The following is a 24,641-nucleotide window of genomic DNA, read 5'->3' on the forward strand; positions in this document are numbered from 1 at the left end:
GATTTGTATAAAATGATGATGGGGTTTGGGAAATGCTACTCTAAATCATGGCTCCTTGGCATATTATTTTAAACTAAAGGGGTTTGAGAAAATGGCCGAAGCAGGAAGGTCACTCTGACTCCCCCCCCCCCCCCCCCCCCCCCCAGTCTGCCCTGCAAGAGATCACAAGACCTTCATGAGAGAGGTGCCCTCTCTATACCTGGAGGGAAGAAACATCCTTATCTGCAAAGACAAAGAGATACTGAGAAGAATCCTAACAAACAAGTCTTGCTAATTTTCCCCAGTTCATTACACTTCCTTCAAACCCTCTGACCTATCACATTTCTACCTGACTGCCTGCCCTTCAACTTGAGCATAAAAATACTCAGGACCAAGTGAAGGCCCTCAGGTCACGTAAAACCTGTATTTAAAAAAAAAATGTTTATGCTCTTCTTTTGTTAACTCGTCTTCGTGTCCGTTTAATATTCAGATCCAGCCAGGGACCCTAAGGGGGTCAAGGAAATATTGTTCATTCCCTACAGCTATTATATTGAGTTGTGACCTCCTTCTCCCACCCAAGTATTTTCTGACACCCGCTGAGTGGCAGGAAGCTTGAGATCCTCCTGGGAGATCCCGAGTCACAGCCACAATGGGGATTCGGAAGATATCAACACGCCTCCCAAATGGAGGTGGGGGGAGCAGAGACTGGAATATTCGACAGGACTGCCGCCGAGAGGACTCTAAGGAGTTATGTTCTGAGTTTGCCATTCACATAGCAAATAGTGTGCAAGGAACCCTCTTGGAGCTGCACGGGGCATTAGGTCTGTCAGGGACACGCTTGCCATCAGGCTTCTTTAAAGAAATTAGGGCAGACACGTGCGATCCTTTCTCTTCTCTTCTGTCTGCACCCTGCAGTTGTCCAGGCCCCATGCAAGGTACCGAGGTCAGTGTCCACACTGAGAACACTGGGGGGGCAGAACCATCAGCAGGACTCTGTACCCCGGCATGGAGTCCTAGCTCAGCAGAGTGAGGCCAGCATTTCGGCGCATTGCAGATTCAGCTGGAATCTTCGGAGGCTGCAGACCTTTTGACAACAGTGCAGTAGCTCTCCAGCAGGGGATGACAGAACCCCGACATGGGCTGGGAGCGGGCTGGGAGAGGTAGGTCTCTAGCAAGGCAGCAGCAACAAACACAGTATTTTCATGACTACATGTAAGATCCTCCTTCCTTCTGGGGCTCTCACATAGGCTGGAGGCAGAGGTAGGTGGAGGTTGGGGTTAGAATACTTGGCAAGGTGCAGGAAAGCATTTGTAAACTTTTTTTTTTTTAACCCGGTACAGTTTGGGTTTAATCTGGAAACTGGTGAAACCCGGGAGCATTTGGGTTGCGTTATATTTTTCTTTATTTATGATTTACTTTTTGTGTAGTAGAGACTTGTATTTATTGGCTGTGTTTGAGTAATTAAGAGGAAGAGCTCGAACATGGAAGAGTATATGGAGTCTCTCTGAAGGAGTCCAATCAACCAACTTGCCAAGGCCCTGGTCCCAGAATTGGGGATAATGGTGGAGAGATAGGATTTTTAAAAAAAGGGCACCTTTTCTCCGAAGTCAGGAGGGGAAGAGTTGCAGTGCAAATGGTTTCATAAACATGGACTGGACTTCTTCAGTGTAGTCAGGGGTTATCTCACCTGCTGAGAGATGAGGACGACAAGAGTCGATTGGGGCCCTTTAGGAGAGCCATGAAGGCTTAGCTACTCCTTTTGGGAATTTGTAGTTGACCAGCCAATTATAAAATAATTGCTGAGTGGTGCCAAGGGCCCCCCTGGAGTTGAAGGCCATGAATTTGAAGTGACATAGCCTTCCTCGGCCCCTTAAGTCTCTAGGTTAGGTGTCTTCCTGTGCGTTTCCATGGTACTCTGTTTTCCCATATGATAACACTATGGTGTAGTTGTAGAACTTCCCTGCTCTGAGAAGAAGAACCTCTCTCTCATTCACTGTTGTATTCTTTTCTGAGTCTAGGATAGTTTCTTCTACTGTTTCTAGTGCCTAGCAGCCACTCAACAAAACTGGTTGAATAAGCCTCAGCGATATGGCAGCTGTGAGATTTCTCCATTCCCTCAAAAATGCTGGGGTAGAGACGCAAAAGAGGCAGATGGAGTGAATGGTCCAGAGTGATTAGAAGATTTTCAGGTGGGTGTAGCTGGGGGTGAAGACGTTAAGGGTGCCGGCAAAAGCCTTATGGACACATGATGCTCCGTGAGGATTGGGTTGGACAGGATTTGAGAGGTGGTGCATGCCAAGGTGAAGAAAAGGTCTGGGGAGAGGCCTTGGGAGTGGAGTGTTTATGGGAACCACTGGAGACGGAGCAGGGCTGGGCTATGACCTTGGCAGGTCCAACTGTGCTCCTGGCCTTGACCTTCTACTTCTCAGTGCATTCCTCACAACCTAGTGGGAACCTCCCACCGTCAAGGATAAGGAGGAGGAAAAAGCTTAAACAGCAAATAGATTCTCCTTGAAAAACAGATTTGTGAGTGGGAGAAGAAAGCAGACATTAGAACTAGGTTTTTCAATGACAGTCTTGACATTCAGTTCTTACAGAGAATCTTTCTTTCAAGTAGTTGAAATGAGATTTGCAAAAGCACGTCATGAAACTTTGCCGCTCTCATAGTGGTCAGTATTTTTATGCCGGTTTTGAAAGCACGGACCATACCGAGTCACCCTTGTAGGCCCTGGGCCCAGCATGTGGGGGTATTGCCCGATAGGCTGGCATTGACCTAAAACCTGTCCCCAGGTCTTGCATTCACTTACTGTACCAATAATTAGAATCTATTTCCACGGACACCCCGATCGGTTAAATTTACATGCCTGTTTTTTGAGCTACCCAAGAAGTTTCCCTTTCTAGCTTGCAGATATCCTGTTTACACAATACCAGGCAGGACAACAAGACACGCTTTGTACAGGTTTCAGAACTTCATGAGTGAGGAGCGCTCACAGGCTCAGGAAGACTGCATTAAGAACGAATGTCTGCCGGGGTATGAAATTTCACATCACTCTAGCAAACAAGTACTGGGCATCTTCTCTGTGGAAAACACTGAACAAAGGGAAGAGACGCACTCTTCCTGCTCTCAAGAATTTTACAGTCAGGTGGAGAATGCCGGGAATGGCAGAAATAACTGCAAGAGAAGCAGAATTGTGGAGGAGCCAGAGGGAAGATAAAAGGCCATGGAAATTAGCAGAGAGAAAGAAACTGCTTTCTGCGGTGCATAAAGGGCCTTCATTAATTACACTATTAGAAACAAACAACTTTATGAGTTGCATATTACTAATATGTTTTATATTGATGAATAGTAAATTTGTAATAAAATTATGGTATTAAATTATAAAAAGAAAAGTTACTTGGTAGACCGCCACAGCAATCCCAGAGAATATAACTACTACATTATATGAAATTAATGCTTGAGGATCAAGAAGCAATATAGCGGTTGAGAAAGGAGTTATTAAATGGTAAGGGATGTCACAATTGAATATTAATGTGGAGGAAAAAAATTTAAATCCATGCCTCATCCCTAAAATTTCATTAAGTTCCAAATGAATTAGTGGGTTAAATTGTATTACAATCAGAAGAAAATAAAAAAGCCTATTTCTCCCACCGATGAAGAAGAGATATATGCCTATTATGTTATACATTTTATATCATTTAATAGAATAAATCTAGGAAATATGAGCCATTTCTCCTGGAATGGGAAAATTATAAGATCAACGTATAACACAAACTTACTGTTAAAAACAAAATTTTCTATATACACAGTCAGAACCCATAATGTAGTGGCTTAAAATGATAACCATTTATTTAGCGCCCGAGTCCATGGGTTGGTAGTTTGGACTGACTGCTCCTTTGCTGGTCTACACTGGCTTACTCAGGCATCTGGGGTCAGTTAGGTGGTCTGGCCCCTAAGGCCAGCTGTTGGCTGATGCAATGGGGCACCTGATCCCATCTTGTCTTGTCGAGGTTTGCTCATGTGCAGCAGATGGGTTCCAAGTGCAGCCAGGGGGCAAACCCCAGTGCACAAGTGCTCTACATGTCGCCGCTTGCATCACGTTGGCTACTGTTCAATGAGCCAAAAGAATCACATGATCAGTCCCAGAGTCCATGTGGGAGGGCATTGCCAAAGTATGTAGAGTCAGGGAAGAGGCAGATCGGTGACCATTTTTGTAACCTACCCCATGTCAGTAATTGGCAAAGGAGACAGGCGGCTCTCACACAGAATAGCAGATCATTGCACGGAAACTTGATTTTAGTACTAGTGAATAAAGAAATGCATATTAACATTGGCTTCCAGCCTTTATTTTGTAGAGGAAGAAACTGAGGCCCAAAGCTTTGCTATGATGGTACAGAAGATAACCTCCCAGCCTGCTGACCAAGCAAGGTCTTTGATGCCAAGTCTAGCAGTAAAGGGCAAATCTGGGTTCAAACTCAGCTCTACCATTTCCTGGTGGTATAACTTGCATAATATCTCTAAGCCTCAGTGTCATCTTTGTAAAACTGGAAAAATAATACATGCCATATAGATTATGAGGATCAAATGAAATCATGTGAAAATATGCCGTGAGGGGCCTGGTACCTGCTTAGTTCATGTCTCCTCCTCCCCCCCCCCTTTTTAAAAATAATTTTCTTTAATGTTTATTTTTGAGAGAGAGAGAGAGAGACAGACAGGGTGTGAGTCAGGGAGGGGCAGAGAGAGAGGGAGACACAGAATTTGAAAAGGCTTCAGGCTCTGAGCTATCAGCACAGAACCCGATGCAGGGCTCGAACTTATGAACCACGAGATCATGAGCTAGGCCAAAGTCAGATGCTTAACCGACTGAGCCACCCAGGCACCCCTCCTCCTTCCCTTTAGAATGATGCAATCTTATAAAACCAGCAACAAAGGAAAGCAAAACAAGAAAAGCTCAGGCAAAACACACCAGCAAATAAATTGATAAAGCTCTGGGGACCAAGAAGAAACTGCTACATTTGTATGTAACTGGTGACTGTTTATACAGTTATTAAGTTCATAATTATTGGATACATTTCTGGGCCTGGCCCCATGCTAGGCAATGGAAATACATCCATGCCCTCATGGATAGTCTAATGGCAAAGACAGACAATAACCAAATCATCACATCAGTAAGTATGAAATTGTGGCCTTAATTAGTGCTATAAAGGACTTTTGATTAGTGCTAATAAAAGAGCGTATAAGAGGAAGAGGTACCCCAATTAGGAGTGGGAGGGGGCCAAGGAAGACCTCCTTGAGAAATGGATAGGTTGAGGTATGATGGGGCAGTGATGGTTGTTACCTAAACTAGGGTAGGGTTATCAGAAAGGGTCAAACCACAGGGTCCTAGGAAATGACAAGTAGATGGTCTTAACCCTCAAAGCAATGTGAAGTCAGGGAAAGATATAAACAAATTTGGGATTTGAAAAGCTTTTTTTTTTTGGAATCAGAGTAGAGAACAGATCGGAGGAGAGAAAGAATGGCTTCAGGCAGATGAATTAGGAAACTGTTGCAGGAGTCCTGTAATTTATAATTTAGTTCAATTTTCCACAGAGTAATTGTAGACCTATTCATTCTACTTTGGTAAGTCCTAAGGAAATACACCCCAGATACTTGTATGTTCATCAGAAGTTATCAGTGACTAACATTAGACTAATAATATACATTTCAGAATGAATAAAGTTGAATAAATGGGCTTTGGCCAGCCAAGTCAGTGTGAAAATCCATATGTATTTTTAACAGTCATAATTGTTTTGTCATTATCAATTTTATTTATTTATTTACTTTTACTTTTTTTTAAACATTTATTTATTATTGAGAGACAGAGAGACACAGAGCATGAGCAGGGGAGGGGCTGAGAGATGGAGAGACACAGAATCTGAAGCAGGCTCCAGGCTCTGAGCTGTCAGCACAGAGCCCGACATGGGGCTCGGGCCCACAAACCGCGAGATCATGACCTGAGCCAAAGTCGGGTGCTTAACCGACTGAGCCACCCAGGCGCCCCTGTCATTATCAATTTTAAAAGTTGCCTTTCTTTCCCAGCTGGACCAGCTTGATAATAACAACGTTCCAAGCAACCTTGGAAGTTTGATCTCCTTATTAGTAAAATTTGCACAGACATCTCAAAAGTCTGGGTTACTCCAGATAAAGTTTGGATTTGGGCTTTACCTTGGTTGCAGTTATTTGAAGATACCAATAGCTGAATTAATCTCACACAAATTCCTACCTAAGTGAAGCTTTTCACCTGATTTTCAACTACCCTTTCTAATTGCCCCCGAAATGAATAGACCATAATAATGCAGAGTGTTGTCAGGAAAAATTGTGAAAAGCTACGTAATGGACCACGAGGATTATGGGGCATCTACAATGGTAAAGGTAGAACACTATCTACAGCACTGTTTGTGGCTACCTGGTTTTCATTGTTTTTGATATATTTTACAATTCTGTACATTGTGAAAAATTAATAATAATCCAAATGATTCTTGTCCATAGAAATACCATTGAGGGGCGTCTGGGTGACTCAGTCAGTTAAGCGTCTGACTTCCGCTCAGGTGATGATCTCACGGTTTGTGGGTTCGAGCCCCACGTTGGGCTCTGTGCTCACAGCTCAGAGCCTGGAGCCTGCTTCAGATTCTGTGTCTCCCTGTCTCTCTGCCCCTCCCCCACTCACGCTCTGTCTCCAGCTTTCAAAAATGAATAAGCATTAAAAAAATTAAAAAAAAACCAAATACCATTGAAAAGTGTTCAGTGGAAGGAAATGACTAATTTTGCATATTTTTGTAAATTCAATATAGCATTCTTTGTTGCCTATATATCTGTGTTTCTTTGACTTCTCCCTTGAACCGGTTCTAACTTCCTATTTGCTCTCTTGTTAATTAATGCAGTAAATAGAATCAATTGTTTTAAGGTTTATTTATTTATTTGGGGGGCGGGGGAGGGGCAGAGTGAGGGAGATGGAGAATCCTAAGCAGGCCCGGTGCTGCCGGCACAGGTTTTCCCTATGTGGGCCTGGAACTCACGAAGCCTGGGAAACAGGTAATTTGACACATGGGAAACAGTTACAAACTACACCTAAGAGAGGTGGGCAAATGAGTAGAGTTTACAGTAGGGACTTCAGGTTGCCATTGGATTTGAGGAAAGAAGGAGATTAGGGCGGAATAACCAGAAAAGACTTCAGAGAAAAGGTATGATTTCAGAGTCAGGACTTCAGAAAGCCCAGGAGAGATGGGAAGGTAGAGCCTGCTGTAATAAGACGCAAAGGAAATCAGCATGGCCTGTTCACAGAGCTTTGCTCTTTGACAAGGACTGGATAGAAGAAATAATAATCAAGGCTAAATTTTATTCAGCATCTACGATGTACATGGCAAAGGGTGCCAGAGATTCTCAAACCTGCCTCCCCATTCAAATCACCTTTGGGAATGTAAAAATGCTGCGGCCAGGGAGCCCTTACCAGAAATTCTGAGGTAATTGCCCCGAAAAGGGAGGTGCCCCCCACAACTCTCCAGATGGTTCTGAAAGGAAACAACGTTAGCAAACTACAGTGCTAGGCAATTTACAAGTGGTCTTTGATCTTCCATTTCATTTTAACCCTCCTGGTAACCCCCTAAGGGGGGTATTTTCATCCTTGTTTATATTATAAAGGAGGAAACAAAGGCTCCGAGAGACTTGGTGACTTGCCTCAGCGGGGGAGAGGGGGGAGGAGGATGGAGGTGAGGGAAGGGTGGGGTGCTGCTAAGGGAATGAGGGAAATCTTGGTTAGCGTTGGGTGGAGAGAAAAGCGAGCGCAGTGGTGCGTGACATAACATTCCTCTAGAGTCTTAAGGAAATGCTGATAGAAGAAAATAGGGCCCACAATAAACAAACGAATACAAAAGTAACAAAGTAGGACTCATTTGGGGGCATCTTATTAGTGTTTTTTCTTAAATGTTTATTTATTTTTGAGAGAGAGAGAGAGAGAGAGAGAGAGACAGAGTGGGAGCGGGGGAAGGGCAGAGAGAGAGGTAGACACAGAATCCAAAGCAGGCTCCAGGGTCTGAGCTGTCAGCACAGAGCCTGTTATGGGGCTCGAACTCATGAACCGTGACATTATGACCTGAACCCAAGTGTGAAGCCTAGACTGAGTCACCCAGGCGCCCCCCGGGGGAGTCTTATTAAAATGGAGAGTCTGGGATGGAGACTTGGCCTTTCTGACCTTGCTTCAGTAATGCTTATGATGCTGGTTCCCAGTCCATATTCTGACTTGTAATTTTTGGTTTTAGATAGCATGATCAATGCAGACCTCTGGGTCTCAGTTTCCTTTTCTGTAATTGGGGTCAAAAACTGATCCTACTGCGTGAAGGTTGTTTGTGCATTAAAGCATAGCGTCTGGGAATATAGTAATCTCTTAAAAATTTTCCTTATAATTTTATAATTTGCTTTAGCTTTTAAAAGACTTCCCATCAGAGTAAAATGGCATCCTCCTGGGGGGTTAAGGAAATGCTAATAGAAGTGATGAGGACATAGGACAGTTAGGGTAAGGGATGTGAATGCTTTGCTGACGTTATTTCCATACAAGAGAATAACAGGTATGAATCTTGTGAAATGTGGTAGTCTCAGAGTACAAGTGTGGAACTGGAACTGAAATTTTTTAGTATACCTGGGTTTATTAAACCCCATAATAATTTTAGTAACTACTTTTCTGTATAAAATGAATCTCCATATGTGAAATAGAGTAGGAGTCTTACGCCTACGTTTTTATTTTCGATATATAGGAAACTCACGAGAATAGGAATATACATTAAATTGGGGATATTCTCATATTAATACGTTCTTAGGTCATAAACAGAAAGCTAGGATTATATAGATTCTATCCAGCTGATTTTAGTAGCTAATATACAGCTCATTTTCAGCGGATGCTCATTTTCAAAAATCCGGTTTGCTAATGGATATAAAGCTGAGAAACCCCTCCACCCTCTGCCTCACCTCTAGAAAATTGCTGTAGAGGGGTGCCTGGGTGGCTCAGTTGGTTGAGCGTCTGACTTCGGCTCAGGGTTGGTGAGTTCCAGCCCCGTGTCAGGCTCTGTGCTGACAGCTCAGAGCCTGGAGCCTGCTTTGGATTCTGTGTCTCCTTCTCTCTCTGCCCCTCTCCCGCTTATGCTCTGTCTCTCTCTGTCTCTCAAAAATAAATAAATGTAAAAGAAAAAAATATTTTTTTAAAAAAAATCAAAATTTCTCTAGAGAACTTTATATTATTAGGAAATTTGATGATAAAAGAGAAAACAGTTCTACATTTTGCTATTTGGAAGTTTGATTTTTCTTTTCTATAGAATGTGGTTATCATACGGGAATAATCTTGTGCAGAAATATAAACTGGTTACAGATCCTTGTTATTAGTGTCAATGGTAATTACACCATACATTTTTGATAGTTTTTACAATCTTCACAGGGCTCTTACGTAGATTATTTCATTTAATATGCTCCACAAGTCTGAGTGGGAGGGCAGACTGTTACAATTGTTTATGAAGGAAGACAGGTGAGGTTTGCCCCAAGTCATATGGCTAATAAATGGGGGAACAAAAATTAGAGCCCAAGGCTTCTGACTTTTAACCCAGTGCTCTGTACATGGTCTATCTAGTAATGCACTGAGATTCTGACAATGAATGTAATAATCTCTAGTAATCTGTAATGATTTTGCTAAATATAGTCAACAGGAATGAAAGGTTAGGGCAATGAAGCTGGGGGAAAATCCAGAGAAGAGAAGAAAGCCTGTTCTAATTGTGTTGCCTTTCTTTTATACATACATGTACACACATACATATATATGTGTACATATGTGTATATATATATCTTTTTTTTTTTAATTTTTTTTTTCAACGTTTATTTATTTTTGGGACAGAGAGAGACAGAGCATGAACGGGGGAGGGGCAGAGAGAGAGGGAGACACAGAATCGGAAACAGGCTCCAGGCTCTGAGCCATCAGCCCAGAGCCCGACGCGGGGCTCGAACTCACGGACCGCGAGATCGTGACCTGGCTGAAGTCGGACGCTTAACCGACTGCGCCACCCAGGCGCCCCTGTATATATATATCTTTGCATATATATATTTATAGCTTTACTGAGATATAATTGACATATAACATTGTGTAAATTTAAGATGTATGACATATTGACTTGATACGCTTATATATTGTAAACTGATTACCACCATAGAATTAGCTAACACCTTTATCATGCCGCATAATTACCTTTTCTTTTTTTATGGCGAGAACATTTAAGATTTATTCTCTTAACAACTTTCAATGATATAATATAGTATTCTTAACTGTAATGACCATGCTGTGTATGAGAATCCCAGAATTTAGTCATCTTCTGACCGGAAGTTTGTACCCTTTGCCCTATATCTCCCCATTCCTCCCACCTCCCGTCCTTTGGTAACTGCCCTACTATCTGTTCTGTGAGTTTGGCTTTTTCAAGATTTCATATGTAAGTGATATCATACAGTATTTCTCTTTCTCTGACTTATTTCCCTTAGCTCTCATGGTCCATCCATGCTATCACGAGTAGCAGGATTTCCTTCTTTCTCATAGATGAATGATATTGTATCGTATTAGTGTGTGTATATATATATATATATATAGTGTGTATATATACGTATTGTATGACCCAGGGTGATGAATCAAAAGTGTCTTGTTGTTTTGAAAATTAGTTGGTGGTTAATGCTGAGTGAAATACCATCCAACTGGGAAAGAGACGGAAAAGTATCCAAAGGGCTAATTCCCAAGATAATTGCCCTTACCACACCTTGGTTCTATGCCCACCCCTCATCCAGACAGGTGGCAAAGATTTCTGGAGGAAATCCAAACTCCTCCCATCTCCTTGCCCTCCCGCCTCTCCTGTTGACACTTGAGAGCATGTATTTCTTCCCTCTGCTCCTCTTCCTTTCCATGATGATCTACATGAAAGATACTTTAGCACGAGGGAAGGAGCAAAGTTTATCATCTCCCTCCTTGAGGACCCTGTCACACAGTACTGTGAACACATTTGGCAAGGCAAGCGAACAATGAGACAGACGACGCTTGTTTTCTAAGCCAACTAGTATGGCGTGCAATCTAGCCAGCATGTGATTTTCTGTAGTTCACTGGCTGTTCTGGAAGCCTGGTAAGGACTGGCCGTGTGGGATGGTCCCTGCTCTTCTGAACTTCCGTTTTGTCTGTTTCTGTATCTAACTATCCGCAAAGTCCAGAAAGACCCCTGTGACTCAAGAACAGTTGTATTCATTTATTTTCATTTGTCCTGGGGTCTGGTTGATGTGTTGGCTGGGCCATCTGAGAAGCAGGTGTCACGATGAACTTAGAAGTGGAAGAGATTTACAGGGGGTAATCCTTGGGAAAGACAGAAGGGAGAGGAGACAGGAAAAGGCAAGGAGAGCCTTCAGAGCATGACCCAGATCTGACAACTGTGAAAAGTGAAGGGCAGGACAGAGGGACTGAGTAACAAAGGCCTCAGACTGTAGTGCAACTCCAAAAAGATTGCTAATAGAGGAATCCTGCACAGGTACAGTGGTAAGCCCTTGTGCCACTTCTGTGTTCAGTCATTGGTTAGGGAATGCCTCTTAGGTAGCACTGAGTCTCAGCTTGAATGCTGAGTCAGACTCTGAAAGTACTCACAGCCAGAGACTGGCAGCAGCTTTTCTCTTGAAAGCAGATCTCAATCTGCTGGCATAGTCACAGCTACCGCATCCGGCAGAAGGGAAGGGGATGGTCACAGAAAATTAAGTGCCGAGCCATAAAGGTGAGAGGCTGGATCTAGCCAATGGATTTATGCCGTCTGTCGATAACAGGCATATAGATTCATGCATCCCTCCATCTACTCCTGCATGCATGCATCCACACGTCCACCTACCCACCCATCCACTCATCTATTGTCTTAGATGACAGCAGCATTCTCCGAAGCTTCTGTCAGGACACGAATGTATGCTAGGTGCTGCCGCACAAACCAAATCTAGAGTTTGCCTCTTCTGCCACTAAGGCCATCATCTCTGAGTGACAACTAGCTTGTGTCTCCCTGCAATCTGCCTGCGTCCCTACTTGTGACCATAAGTCAACCTATTATCCATCTGAGACCAAGCCCTTAAACACAGCCCACTTTTTGCCTGTCTGACACACCTCCTTCTTGCTTCCTGCTGGTATTTTATTCCACTGGGTGGATGATGGTTCACGTTCCAGCCCTTTGACCCAGTTGTGAAAGTCACATCACCAGCCATAAAACGTGCATGGCGAGCGATGAGTTTTACTGCAATGTCCATGGGTTCAAGGTCAGTGGAAAAAACTAAGGAGCAGCAGAGGTGGTGAACTGGCTTGGCTGTATAACTTTCAATTGTTAAGCCACTCAAGTTGTTTACCTTCAAAATGACCCTGGTCTTTGTTATTAATATTTCATAGAGCTTCTTTGCAACAAATATGGCAATCAGCCATGGGAAATCATGGACCTCCTTCTGAGGCCACGTTATTTTGGAGGACGAAGACGGTGGAAATGTCTAGGGTTTGGCATGTAATAAAAAGAGGTTGATCTTTTAAACAAATATTTCTGCCAAATACAATGTAATCATCCTCCAAATCAGTAGTCGCTAAGATTCTTTCATTTCTTTAATCCTATTACTTATTCTCTCAAAGAACATGGGTCTCACCATAATAGCAACAAATTCCCATTTTTTTTTTCCCCATAAAACAGTGTTTATGGTTTGGCAGGTCTTCTCTCATGTGGGTTTAAAGAACCACAGGTGTTTGTGAGCATGCTATCGCGTAGTTTAAAGAACATAAAACTTGCGGTAACAGTTTTGGGAGTAAATTTTATTGTTATGGCTTTAAAACACAATCAAATAGAAACAAAAATTCCATTAGTAGTTGAATATCATAATAATAGAGTTGAGGATAAATTTTACTGTTATAGGAACTATAAAACAGCAATAATAAAAAACACTACTATTGTGAATAAATTGTTTGAGATGACTAACTAGAAAGCCATAAAACACAACAGTGAGGAATAATCTAATCACCGGGAAAGATGTGATAATAATTCACCCTTGTTAGTGAGGAGTCCAGTGGTCCCAGTTCATTGGCTCTGGGTGCTCTAGGTTACTGGTTTCATTCCATAAGGTTGCAGAAAGATAATCTTTGGCCAGTGAATTGGCAGGAAACCACATACTGCAGTGCATTTGGACACGAGGATTGAGGAAAATCCAATTACCAGTGACTGTTAGGAAAACCCTGTGTAGCAATGCCAAATGTGCTTACAACATATTTCTAAAATTTAGTTTATTTATTTATTTTGAGAGAGAGAGAGAGAGCAAGTGCATAAGAGAGAGAGTTAGGGAGGGGCAGAGAGAGGGAGAGAGAATCCCCAGCAGGCTCCACACTGTCAGCTCAGAGCCCGACATGGGGGTCTATCTCATGAACCATAAGATCATGACCTGAGCTGAAATACGAGAATTGGACACTTCACTGACTGAGCCACCCGAGCACCCAAGTCTCATAACATAGTTTTAAAAATTATTTGTAGGGGCGCCTGGGTGGCGCAGTCGGTTAAGCGTCCGACTTCAGCCAGGTCACGATCTCGCGGTCTGTGAGTTCGAGCCCTGCGCCGGGCTCTGGGCTGATGGCTCAGAGCCTGGAGCTTGTTTCCGATTCTGTGTCTCCCTCTCTCTCTGCCCCTCCCCTGTTCATGCTCTGTCTCTCTCTGTCCCAAAAATAAATAAACGTTGAAAAAAAAAAATAAAAAAAAATTATTTGTAGGCTTCTAATAGCGATTTGTATATATTGTTTGTGCATTTTCATGTATTTCTTATTTTTATTTGTGTTCTTTAGCTTCGGAATAACTGCATAGAGTCACATATCTGATGGAGGGGGAAGCCTATTCTAATCTCACCTTTTATTTGGACTACCCCCATACTCCTCTGCCGTGAGGCAGAGAGGAGACTGGAAAGAAAACACCCTCAACTCCTCTCTTCCACTCTCCCTCTGTGGAACTCACAGCTCCATTAAAACCTTTGCTTCAGAATGAAGACTCTGAGGTGGCTGCTCTGTCCCCGCACTTGGGTGAGGGGAAAAGTGTCGGGTGTTGCATCTTACCTCTCATTCTGGACATCATCAAAATTTGAATTCAATGGTTTGCCTCCCTCTCCGTTTTTATCTGATTTTACCAGAAGAGACTCTGACATATAGAGAACAAACTGAGGGTTGATGGAGGGGAGTTGGGGGGGGGATGGGCTAAATGGGTGTCGGGCATCAAAGAGGGCACTTTTCAGGATGAGCACTGGGTGTCATGTGCAAGATGGTTCTACTCCTGAAGCCAGGATTACACTGTATGTTAACAAACTCAAATTTAAATTAAAAAAAAAAAATGAATTCAAGATATCTGACTTGACAATATCCCAAAGGGATGGCGGAAGATCATAACAATGAAGTTTCCATTAGGCAAGCTATGCTGGTGCAGTTTTCTATACTCGCTGCCTCCACTTTCTCACTTTGCTTTCCTTCTTTAACCAACTCCAGTCAGGCTTTTGTCCCTACCACATGTTGACTGAAATTGCTCTTTTCTAGGTCTCCAGGAGCCTCTATCCTGCTGGATGAGACTGCTAGTTCTCAGTCCTCATCTGACTCCACTTCTGAACAACATTTGGCCCAGCTGGTAACTCCCACTTTCTTAAAATGCTTTTCTCACTTGGCTTCTGGGATACAACAGTCTCTCAGTTTTCCACCTACTTCACTGGCTGTTCTTTCTCAATTTCCATTGCTGAATTCCCCTCTTCTACCCAGACCTCTAAATGTTAGACCAGCCCAAGGCTCCGTCTTCGTTCTTGCCTTCCTGATCTATGTTCACACCCTAGATGAGCTCCTCATGTGGCTTCAGGCATCATCTTTTGCAAGCTGAAGAGTCACAAATTTATGCACCCCACTCCAACTTTCCTCAGCTCCAGCCTGCCATTGTTGCTGCCCACATGACAATCCCCTGGATGCATAATAATAAGCACCTTCAACTTATCAGAGCCAAACATAATTCTTGAGTTTCCCCTTCTTCAAATCTCATCTCCCTCAGTTTCCGCCATCTCATGAGAAGTCACCACTAGTCATTCCATTTTGTAGTCCCAAAGTCTACGAGTTGTTCTTGAGTTTCCTAATTCCCTCACACTTCATTAGTATTCCATAAGCAAGTTTGTTGAGTCTGCTTTTAAAATAAATTCCCAGTGTGGCCATGTCACGTGATATCACTGTGACTGACTAACCCGAGGCCCCATCATCTCTCCCTTGGACTGCTATGGTGTCCTCCCAGCTGGCCTCTGTGTTTCCATTCTTGCCTACTCTCTACACTGCAGCCAGGCAAATTATTTAAAATATAAAAGCAAAACCTTTGCAGTGATTTCTTGGAATAATATTCAAAGTCCGTACTATGGCTCATGGTCTCTACAAGACCAGCGCCCTTGCCTATCTCCTTGACCCCATCTTCCATCACTCTCTAAGTCCCACTTCACTCAAATACTGGCTTTTTTTCCGGTTCCTCACTGGCACCAAACTTACTTCTTCCCGGGGACCCCTACACATGCTGCCCCATCACCTACCATACTTTTTCTACAACCCTTTGCATGAACCATATCGTTTAGAACTTAACTCAAAAATCATCTTAAATAAGGGGCTCAGTAGGTTAAGTATCCAACTCTAGATTTCAGCTCAGGTCATGGCTTTGTGGTTCATGGGTTCAAACCCCACATTGGGCTCTGCTGACAGATCAGAGATTGCTTGGAATTCTCTCTCTCTCCTTCTCTCTCTGCTCCTCCCCTGTTCACGCTTACTCTCTTTCTGTCTGTCTCTCAAAATACATAAATAAACATTTAAAAAATATTGTCTTAAATCAGGACAGACCTCTCCATCCCAGTATAGTCTTGGCCCATGATCACTCTCTAGCTCCTTAATTTGATTCCCTTTACTTGAAATTGTACTTGAAATTGTTTGCACACGTGTTTATTGTTCTCTCCACTCTATTGTGAATTCCATAAAGCAGAGTCATGGTCTGCCCCATTCATCTTTGTATGTTTTCATCTTTGTACTAATGCCCGGTGTGTAGTTGGTATTTGTTACATTGTTGTAGAATGAATGAACGAATAAATGAATGAATACGGAGCACAGGATTTAGACTAAGTCCCCAAATGCCAAAGACTCTGTTTAAATCCTCCACTTCTCTGCACGAAAGCTTACCTCGCTCAATTAGACTTTTAACAACAATCTTAACTTGAACTTTTACTTGTTAGTGATCACTGAGATTCAGGCATATCCTGGGTTTGTCTGGAAACATGGTGGGGTGTGTGACAGAGTCCTTTATGTGAGAGGGGTGTGTGGGAAAATCCACTTGGAAGGGATTTAAAATGTGTTCACTGCTCAGATTTAGAGAGACCTGGATTTGTTTAAGAAACTGGTGGGGTGATTTCTCAGAACAAGAGAAGGAATTTGACCCAACTTAAAGCTTTAAGAGGGAATTGGAAATCCTGATAATAACCACACCCACCATACCCAGAGCAGAAGACACACAACCCATTATGCTCAGAGACCTGTGTGGAGAGAACAGCAGGAATAATCAGCTTCTAAGTAAATACAGGTGATGGGGATGCCTGGCAATGAGGACTTCACGTAGGGAAGAACTTCTTTCCGGATCTAGTGGAGCCAAGAGCTTGTGTGAATTTGGTTTTCAAGGAGAAATGAAAAATAAAATGGTAGTGTTTTCCACTACTTAAGAAAAAAAAAAGCTATTTGAGGACACGATAGAGTTAATAAAGCAACTGCTCACATAAAATTCTGCTGAGACATCCATTAACTGACTTATCTTGATTGTGAGAGCCTCTGCCTTTATGCATTCTCAGAGGTGCTTGGTCCATTAACCTGCAAGAGAAGCCCAGGATTATCTAGTTCTTTCTGCAGGAGAATGAAGCTGCTGCTTGGGACCCTTTACCTCTTGGGGATCCTGGTTCCTGAGGAGCTGGGATATGATGGGTGAGAGTGACGTGGGAAGAGGGGCTGATTTATCTTGATTTAGACCATCTAAATGGAAAGCTTTTTTCAAGATCAGTATAGCTGGATTCTCCCCTCTTCCAACCCATATGCACCTACCATGAAATAAGAATAATAAAGATTGTGGAAGTTTTGTCATTCAATGTTACTCTAATAATCTTTGAATAAATAGATAAATATCTGACAAATATTTTCCAACATGACATATGATAAATACCAAAGATATGTCATGTGTGATTGAAAAAAGGAAATATTAATGAAAATTCTGTATCCTTTATTTACAGGTTCATAATTGGTAAATAAGATTATGCTAATTATTTGAGAAAATGTTTAAAAATGTTTAAAATTTCACCAAGATATAGTTATTATTGTTTTTGGATAGATGGATAGATTCAGTACTATTGTCAGAATTTTTCCATTAAATTGTATTATTGAAAATTTCCTTTGACATTCATAATTCATTTAAAACATATTGCAATCATTAATAATATCCCATCATTTGTACCCTACGGGGCATATGCTTGATTTCTACTTTGTCATTTTTACAAATAATGCCATGGTGAGCATCCAGCCACATAAAAATTTTTTGCAAGTCTGATTATTTTCTTAATATAAGTTAGAAGGAGAATTCCTCATTCAGAAGCTGAGGAAAATGTAAGAATCATATTGCTTATTGCCAAATTGCCCTCTAGAAAACTTGTATCGGTTTGTGTGTGAAAATATCCACTTGCCTTACTTTGCATTTTGTTGATTTCTAATAAAATTTTGTGGGTTTTGTCTTGATTATTACTCATTTTATTAGTTTATAAATTGCCTGTTCGTATCATTTGCTTATGTTTGTGTTCTTTCTCTCTTCATAATGAATCATAACTTTTTAAAACATATAATGTATATCAAATCTGTGTGTGTCGCGGGGTATAGTTTTCACATAAAGTGTGTATTTTCCTTTGTTCATGCATGGTTTATCCTGCTCATTTGGCATATCTCATCAAGCATGCATGGTTGTAGATAGTATTTTTTCCTTTTGCTTCATGGTTAAAAGAATCTTGCAATAAACCCACTCTCACAGAACAGGGAAGTTCACTCTGATTTTTGCCCCAGATGAACAGTGCAATCTCAGCTTATCTCTTAGCTTGATAGGAAGTCTTATTTCAGAGATATAGAGAGAGTCTAGGATCTTTCCAATGCCAAAACCTCTTTGAACAGTCCATCTCATGTTTTCCATCAGTTTACTTGGTTTCATATATATATATATATATATATATATACTGCATTTATCAGTATATATATAATATATATTATATATATATTATCATATATATAAAATATATATTATATATTATCATATATATTATATATATATATATATACTGCATTTATCTTTCCACCTGAGGTTCTTCCTTCACAAATTAGAGACAAAGACTTGCATATGTCATGGGGCTTTGATTGGGAAAAAAATCAACTTGCTTAAAAATATCAAAAGCCTTAAAACTTACACGTTGTTTCAAGTAGTAGCTCTGTCTCTGAAAACTTATATTGAGAAAATAAGCTAAGCACAGAAAGAGTTTTATGCACGGAGATGTAGCTTTATTAATAATATAAATATTGCATAAAATATTATAATATTTGGAAACAACCTAAATGTCCCATATTAGGTTATATACATGTTGATATACGATCTATGATAATGGAGTATTATTTATCCATTAGAATAATGATTATGAAAAAATTTTAATAGAATTAGAAAAAGCACGTTTTATGCAAAAGCAAGGTGCGGAATGGAAAAATGTAATAAAATAGCTAGAAAAAGAAAAGAAAAAGTATGTGCCAAAATGGTCATTGTTATCTTTGGATGGTGATTTTCCCCCCTTTACTTTCAACTATTCATTTTGTGAATATCAATTATTCATTTTGTGAATTTTCTTCAATAAAGATGCATAAAACTTTTATTGAAAAAAATATTTTTCAAGCCCAGGTTAAATTAGGGGAATGATTTGGCTCAGGCAATGGGACTCTGACGAGATGACTTCCATCGGATAACTCAAGTGCAGCTATGACTGCTCTTAAGGAGAACATTTTAAATCTGCTAGTCTTGGTCCTTGGTGACTGTTTGCATCTTCATTATTATTTACTAATATAAAATAATGTCCACTTTTTTTATGGCTCTTACCAACTCAAAACATCGGTTACCTGCCATTTTTGATACTCTATTCATTACATGTGATGCAATACAGGTCCAGAAAACCTATGATTAACAAAGATTACAAGCTTTGCAATCTTTCTTTTGAGCATTTAGGGAAGTGAGCTCCTATATACTGCATACTCCCAAGACAGTGTCAGTCTGTAAAATCACTTGGGATTTAGCAATGTGACCTAAATGCTTGAAAATATTCATCCTCTTTGACCTATTAATTTTTCTCCCTGGGATGTAGCCCAAGGAAATAGTCAGAAATGAGCACGAAGATTTATGCAAAAAGTCATTAACTCCAGAATTATTTACAATAGCAAAAAAACAAAAGGAGAAATAGATTTAATATGTAGCATAGATGACAATGTTTAAATAAGTGATGCTTAGTAATATATACCTACTGTGAAATATTATGCAGTCATTAAAACCAATGTTTATAAAAAGTTTTCATTGGTTTGAGGAAATGCTTCTGGTAGATAGGCAATACAAAGGAGTAAAGACAAAATTTGATGTAGATATAATCTGCATTGTGTTTAAGAAAAAAATGTGCACGGATAAAATACAGATAAGAAATATGCCAAAATATCAACAGTGGACTCAGGGAGATGGGATTATTAAGGATTATTCCTTCTTTCTATTTTCTATTTTTCTCCTCTCCATACTTTCTAAATTTTCCATGGTTAAGTGTATGCTAATCTTATAAGAAGGGAAAAAAAGTTTGAAAATACATTACTGTCATGAAATATTCATGTAACTGTATCCTTACTAAGTATTGAAAATACAAAATTTGCCTCAGTGTTCATTAGATTTTTGCCTCTTTATGCATTCCAGTCAAAATTCCACTAGACAATCTTTGATCCACAGTATTTATTAATAATGTACCCCAAAGGATCATTTGCTCTGTTAAACATTTCATGAATTCCTATTCAAAAAGAATACACAAAGTACAATAATCTTTTCATTTGATCGGTGAGATGAGACTGGTGATAATTTGGGGGATTAGCCAGCTTTTCTTCCCTCTCTGCATGCATTATGCATCATCCAAGAAATCGCCTAGAAACAAGGAATTGCCTTTTCTAAGTATATGGTTTAAACATTGCTTGAACTAAGTATTTGGGTTTCTAAGATTTAGGTATTGTGTTTAATCTCATGTAAAAATGATAAACACTCTTAATATCAGATGTTTTCACTCAGATCCCATACGGTTCTTTTTTTTCTTCCTCTTTTCTTTTTTTCTTTTTTCTTTTTTTTTTTTGCATATTAAGTGAACTCAGTCATTCAATGTTGGGCTTAATAGGCAAGGTACTCATATATTTAGCAGACATTAGCTAGGGGAGAGCCAAATGTTGGTTCTTGATGGTGTCCAGTTACCTTTAATTTCTTCCCTTCTCTATTGTGGAATTGCCAGGGAATATCAACCCAACTGAAACAGGAACTCACCAGGGACCAGCCCTGTTTTTTGTGTACTCACTTTCCTACCCTGCTGAGTAGATAACTATGATAAATACTCAACCATAAATGCTGAACTATATGAAGGATGGAACAGGGTCGCTCTTGAAAAGTGACCATCTCTGTCCCAACAGTGTTGTGAAAGCCTCTCTGATGATCTCATTTCTGGGCCAGACTGGACAGGCAGGACAGCCAATGTGAGGAAAGATGAAGGGAAGGCTGAAAAGATATCCTTCTAATTTGCTTCATTTCCTCTCTCCCTCTTTCCAGGAAAAGCACTAAAATTGTTTTCTAGTGACTTTATAATGCTCGTACTTATTTTGCTCTCTTCATAGTCCAAATTAGAGCTAGATAAAGTTTTAAATGGGCTAATAAATATTGTATGCTGATTCCCTAGGGTACAATAAATGCATAATTTACCTATGTAACAACATCTTCAGAATAAAACAACAACCTGGGATAATAGTATTTACCTTAAGGATTTTTGTCAGGATTAAATAAGTGTATATATATATGTATCAAGTTCTTTGAACAGTGCTGGCACGTATAATTGCTCGCACAAAGTTGGTTGTTATTACTGGCTATTCTCAGGTTAAGAATTCTCCCTCCTTTGTCTCCAATACACTTAGTGTACCATTTAACTGGTAGTCAATCGGGCACTTTCCTTTTCACACTTTATGGCTTATTATTTAATGGCTGAGTATTTATGTTTATTCCCTTAAGTAGATTTTAAGGTCTGTAAAAACAAAATCGACTTTTCTTTTATTATTATCTATTACTAATTTTGCATACAGTACCAAGAGCACCCACCTCTTGGGTTGTTGAATGAATTAAGTAAATGCTTTTATCAGTGCCTAGCATATAGTGCTCAATAAAGATTAGCTGGTATCATAATATATATATATGTATATATATATATATCTTCTGATTATTTGATAAAGACATGAAATGTGCCCTTGAACATTTATGTGTAGATTGAATTTTTATTAATTTAAACACACCAGGGGTTGTACATATTTTCTTTACAAGATGATAATATGTTTTGTTGATCAGCCTCAACATATTGCTTGCATCAGTATATATGGTTTATATTAGAATTGCTCACCCTGAATGAAGCACTCTTGCTTACTAAAAAAAAAAAAATCAAATGAATGATAAATATTAGAAACCAATCCCTGAATAACATGTTGTTTCTTAACCATTACAATTTTAATAAGTTATTTCTTTTAATCCCCTAAAATTCATTTTCATTATTTTAACTGATTATTTAGACAATCCTATCTCATGAGATTTTCATTTGCACAGAGTGAATAAGGTAAAATTCATACTGTTATTAAATTTAGAATAACAATTCTTATTAATATTAGCTATTCTTGTAAATATTAGTAACAATTAAAAATAATAAGTGTGGTTCCAAGTTGAAAGCCATGGAATTATGTTAGAGAGATTGATTTCTATTACAGTGGGTAATTGTGGTACATGGTGCTAAATGAACCAGATTGAAAAATAAAATTTAGTCAATTCAGTTACTGGAATTCTGTAGCTATGAATGGAACTTGAGTTTTAATTAATTCTTTCAAAATATTTTGTTGCTCAGTATTGTGTGAAGACAATACCAGTTAGGTGGCTCAAGTATTCTCCACACAATTGTTATTTTTAAAACGATTGCAGCTAAATAGCGTTCTGCTTTGCTTTGTTTTGAACTACTAGTGTGCCTTAACGCCGATCAAGCATTAACTAGTTGTCAGAATTATGCTCACTGTAACATGGATAAGTGTATTAATTCATTTAGTTTTTGTAAGAATCCTTTGGGAAGGTATGGTTATTCCCATTCTGCAGATAAGGAAATGAAGGTTTAGGGAAAGGGCAGATATGATACCACGAATGTTCAGAGGGGGAAAAAAAAAGAGAAAATAGATAAAAGTCATTGAAACATTAACTAATTCAATCTCTGACACATCCTTGCAGTGCAAGGTCACAATCCAAAAGTTCACACCCCAGCTTCTCCAAAGGCTCCCATCCTAGTGCTCTTAATATGATAATCACTCCATACATATTTGTTGGGTGAATGAAGTATCAGTTGGTATGTGCTCATAATGAAAATATTATATACTTCTTGCTTAAATAAAGTCTTTTAGCTAGGGAACTAAAATATTTATCAAACAGTTGCATGACTTAGAGATAGGGTACTAGCTGTTCGACTTACTAGTTCTGCAACCGTTTGCAAGTTACTGAATTTCTCTTGGCCTCAGTTGTTTTATTCATAAAACATGGGTGATAACATTTCACAGGGTTGTAATGAGAATAAATTATATAACGCGCATGAATATATTCTCTTACGTGCTGGCACAATATCTGACATAGCGGAGCGGAACTGAATAGTTTTATTAAACTGTTTATCAAAAGATGAAGAATATATAGACAATCTGAGTAGGCCTATGTCTATTAAAGAAATATAATTAATAATTAATACCTGTCCAAAACAGAAAGCTCAGGCCCCAATGGGGCCTTTGATGAGTTCTACCAAACACTGAAAGAAAATTTTACCAATTCTGTACAGTCTGTATCAGAAGATGGAAACAGAAGAAATACTTCCTGACTTATTCAATGAGATCAGCATTACCCGAATACTAAAATCAGAAAAACAGCATTATGAAAAAAACACAAAACAAAACTACAGATCAATATCTCACATAAACATAGATATAAAAATCTACAACAAAATACTGGCAGGTTGAATCCAACAATATATAAAAATAACTATACATCACAGCCACCAACTGAAATCTATCTCAAGCGTGTAGAGCTGGTTTAATGTTTGATAATCAACTAATGCAAATCCATCACACCAATAGGCAAAGAAATAAAAACTCATATGATGCAGAATCAATAGATACAGAAAAGGCATTTGACAAACACTGGCACCCATTCCTGATAAAAACTCAGTAAATTAGGAATAGAGGGGAACTTCCTTTACGTCGTAAAGAGTAGCAACAAAAAAATCTACAGCTAACGTCATACTTCACGGTGAAAAACTAGAAACATTCCGCTTAGATTAGAAACAAGGCAAGGATGTCCACTCTCACAACTACTTTTGAACGTTGCACTGGAAGTTTTAGCTAATACCATCAGACAGGTAATGGAGATAAAAGGTATACAGACTGGGAAGGAAGAAAGAAAACTATGTGCACAGATCACATGATCACCCATGTAGACAATCTGAAAGAACTGACAAAAAATCCATCCTGGAATTAAGAAACAATTAAGCAAGGTTGTAAGGCACAAGGTTGATGTACAAAAGTCAATTGCTTTTGTATATAACAGCAATGAATAAGAGAGATTTGAAAATAAAAGCATATTATCATTTATATTATCACCTCCCAAAATAAGATACTTAGGTATAAGCCTAAAAAAATATGCACAAGATCTATATCAGAAAAGCGATAAAACTCTAGTGGAAGGTATCAAAGAAGAACCAAATAAATGGGGAGATGTTCCATATTAATAGATAGGAAGGCTCACTATTGTCAATTCTTCCCAAGTTGATCTATAGATTCAATGAAATCTCAATAAGAATCCCGGAAGGTCATTTTGTGGATATTGACCAACTGATTCTAGAGTTTATATGGAGGGACAAATGACTCAGAATAGCCAACACAATATTGAAGAAAAACAAAGTTGCAGGACTGAAACTACCTGACTTCAAGACTTATGATAAAGTTACAGTAATGAAGACAATGTGGTATCGATGAAAAGAAGAGACAAATAGATCACTGGAACAGAATAGAAAGCCCGGAAATAGACCCACGTAAATAATATTAATTGATCTTTGACAAAAGAACAAAGATAACACAATAGAGCAAAATAGTCTTTTCAACAGATGGTACTGGAACAAGTGGGTATCTACATGCCAAACAACAAAAAGTGAATCTAGACATAGACCTTACACCCTTCATAAA

The 24,641-nt window shown here is 39.6% G+C and overlaps 1 protein-coding gene across 1 annotated transcript in view; it reads left to right on the forward strand.

Annotated features, from left to right (window-relative positions):
• The first annotated feature begins 628 nt into the window (after nucleotides 1–628).
• CPO (carboxypeptidase O) overlaps nucleotides 629–24,641 on the forward strand; it is a 41,215-nt gene continuing 17,202 nt past the window's right edge. The window contains exons 1-2 of the mRNA XM_043573371.1: nucleotides 629–914; nucleotides 1,034–1,139. Of these exons, the coding sequence (XP_043429306.1) occupies nucleotides 629–914; nucleotides 1,034–1,139 (392 nt within the window). The remainder of the gene's footprint in view (nucleotides 915–1,033; nucleotides 1,140–24,641) is intronic.

This window comes from Prionailurus bengalensis, chromosome C1, assembly GCF_016509475.1.
Source record: "Prionailurus bengalensis isolate Pbe53 chromosome C1, Fcat_Pben_1.1_paternal_pri, whole genome shotgun sequence".
In the NCBI taxonomy this organism is placed as follows: Eukaryota; Metazoa; Chordata; class Mammalia; order Carnivora; family Felidae; genus Prionailurus; species Prionailurus bengalensis.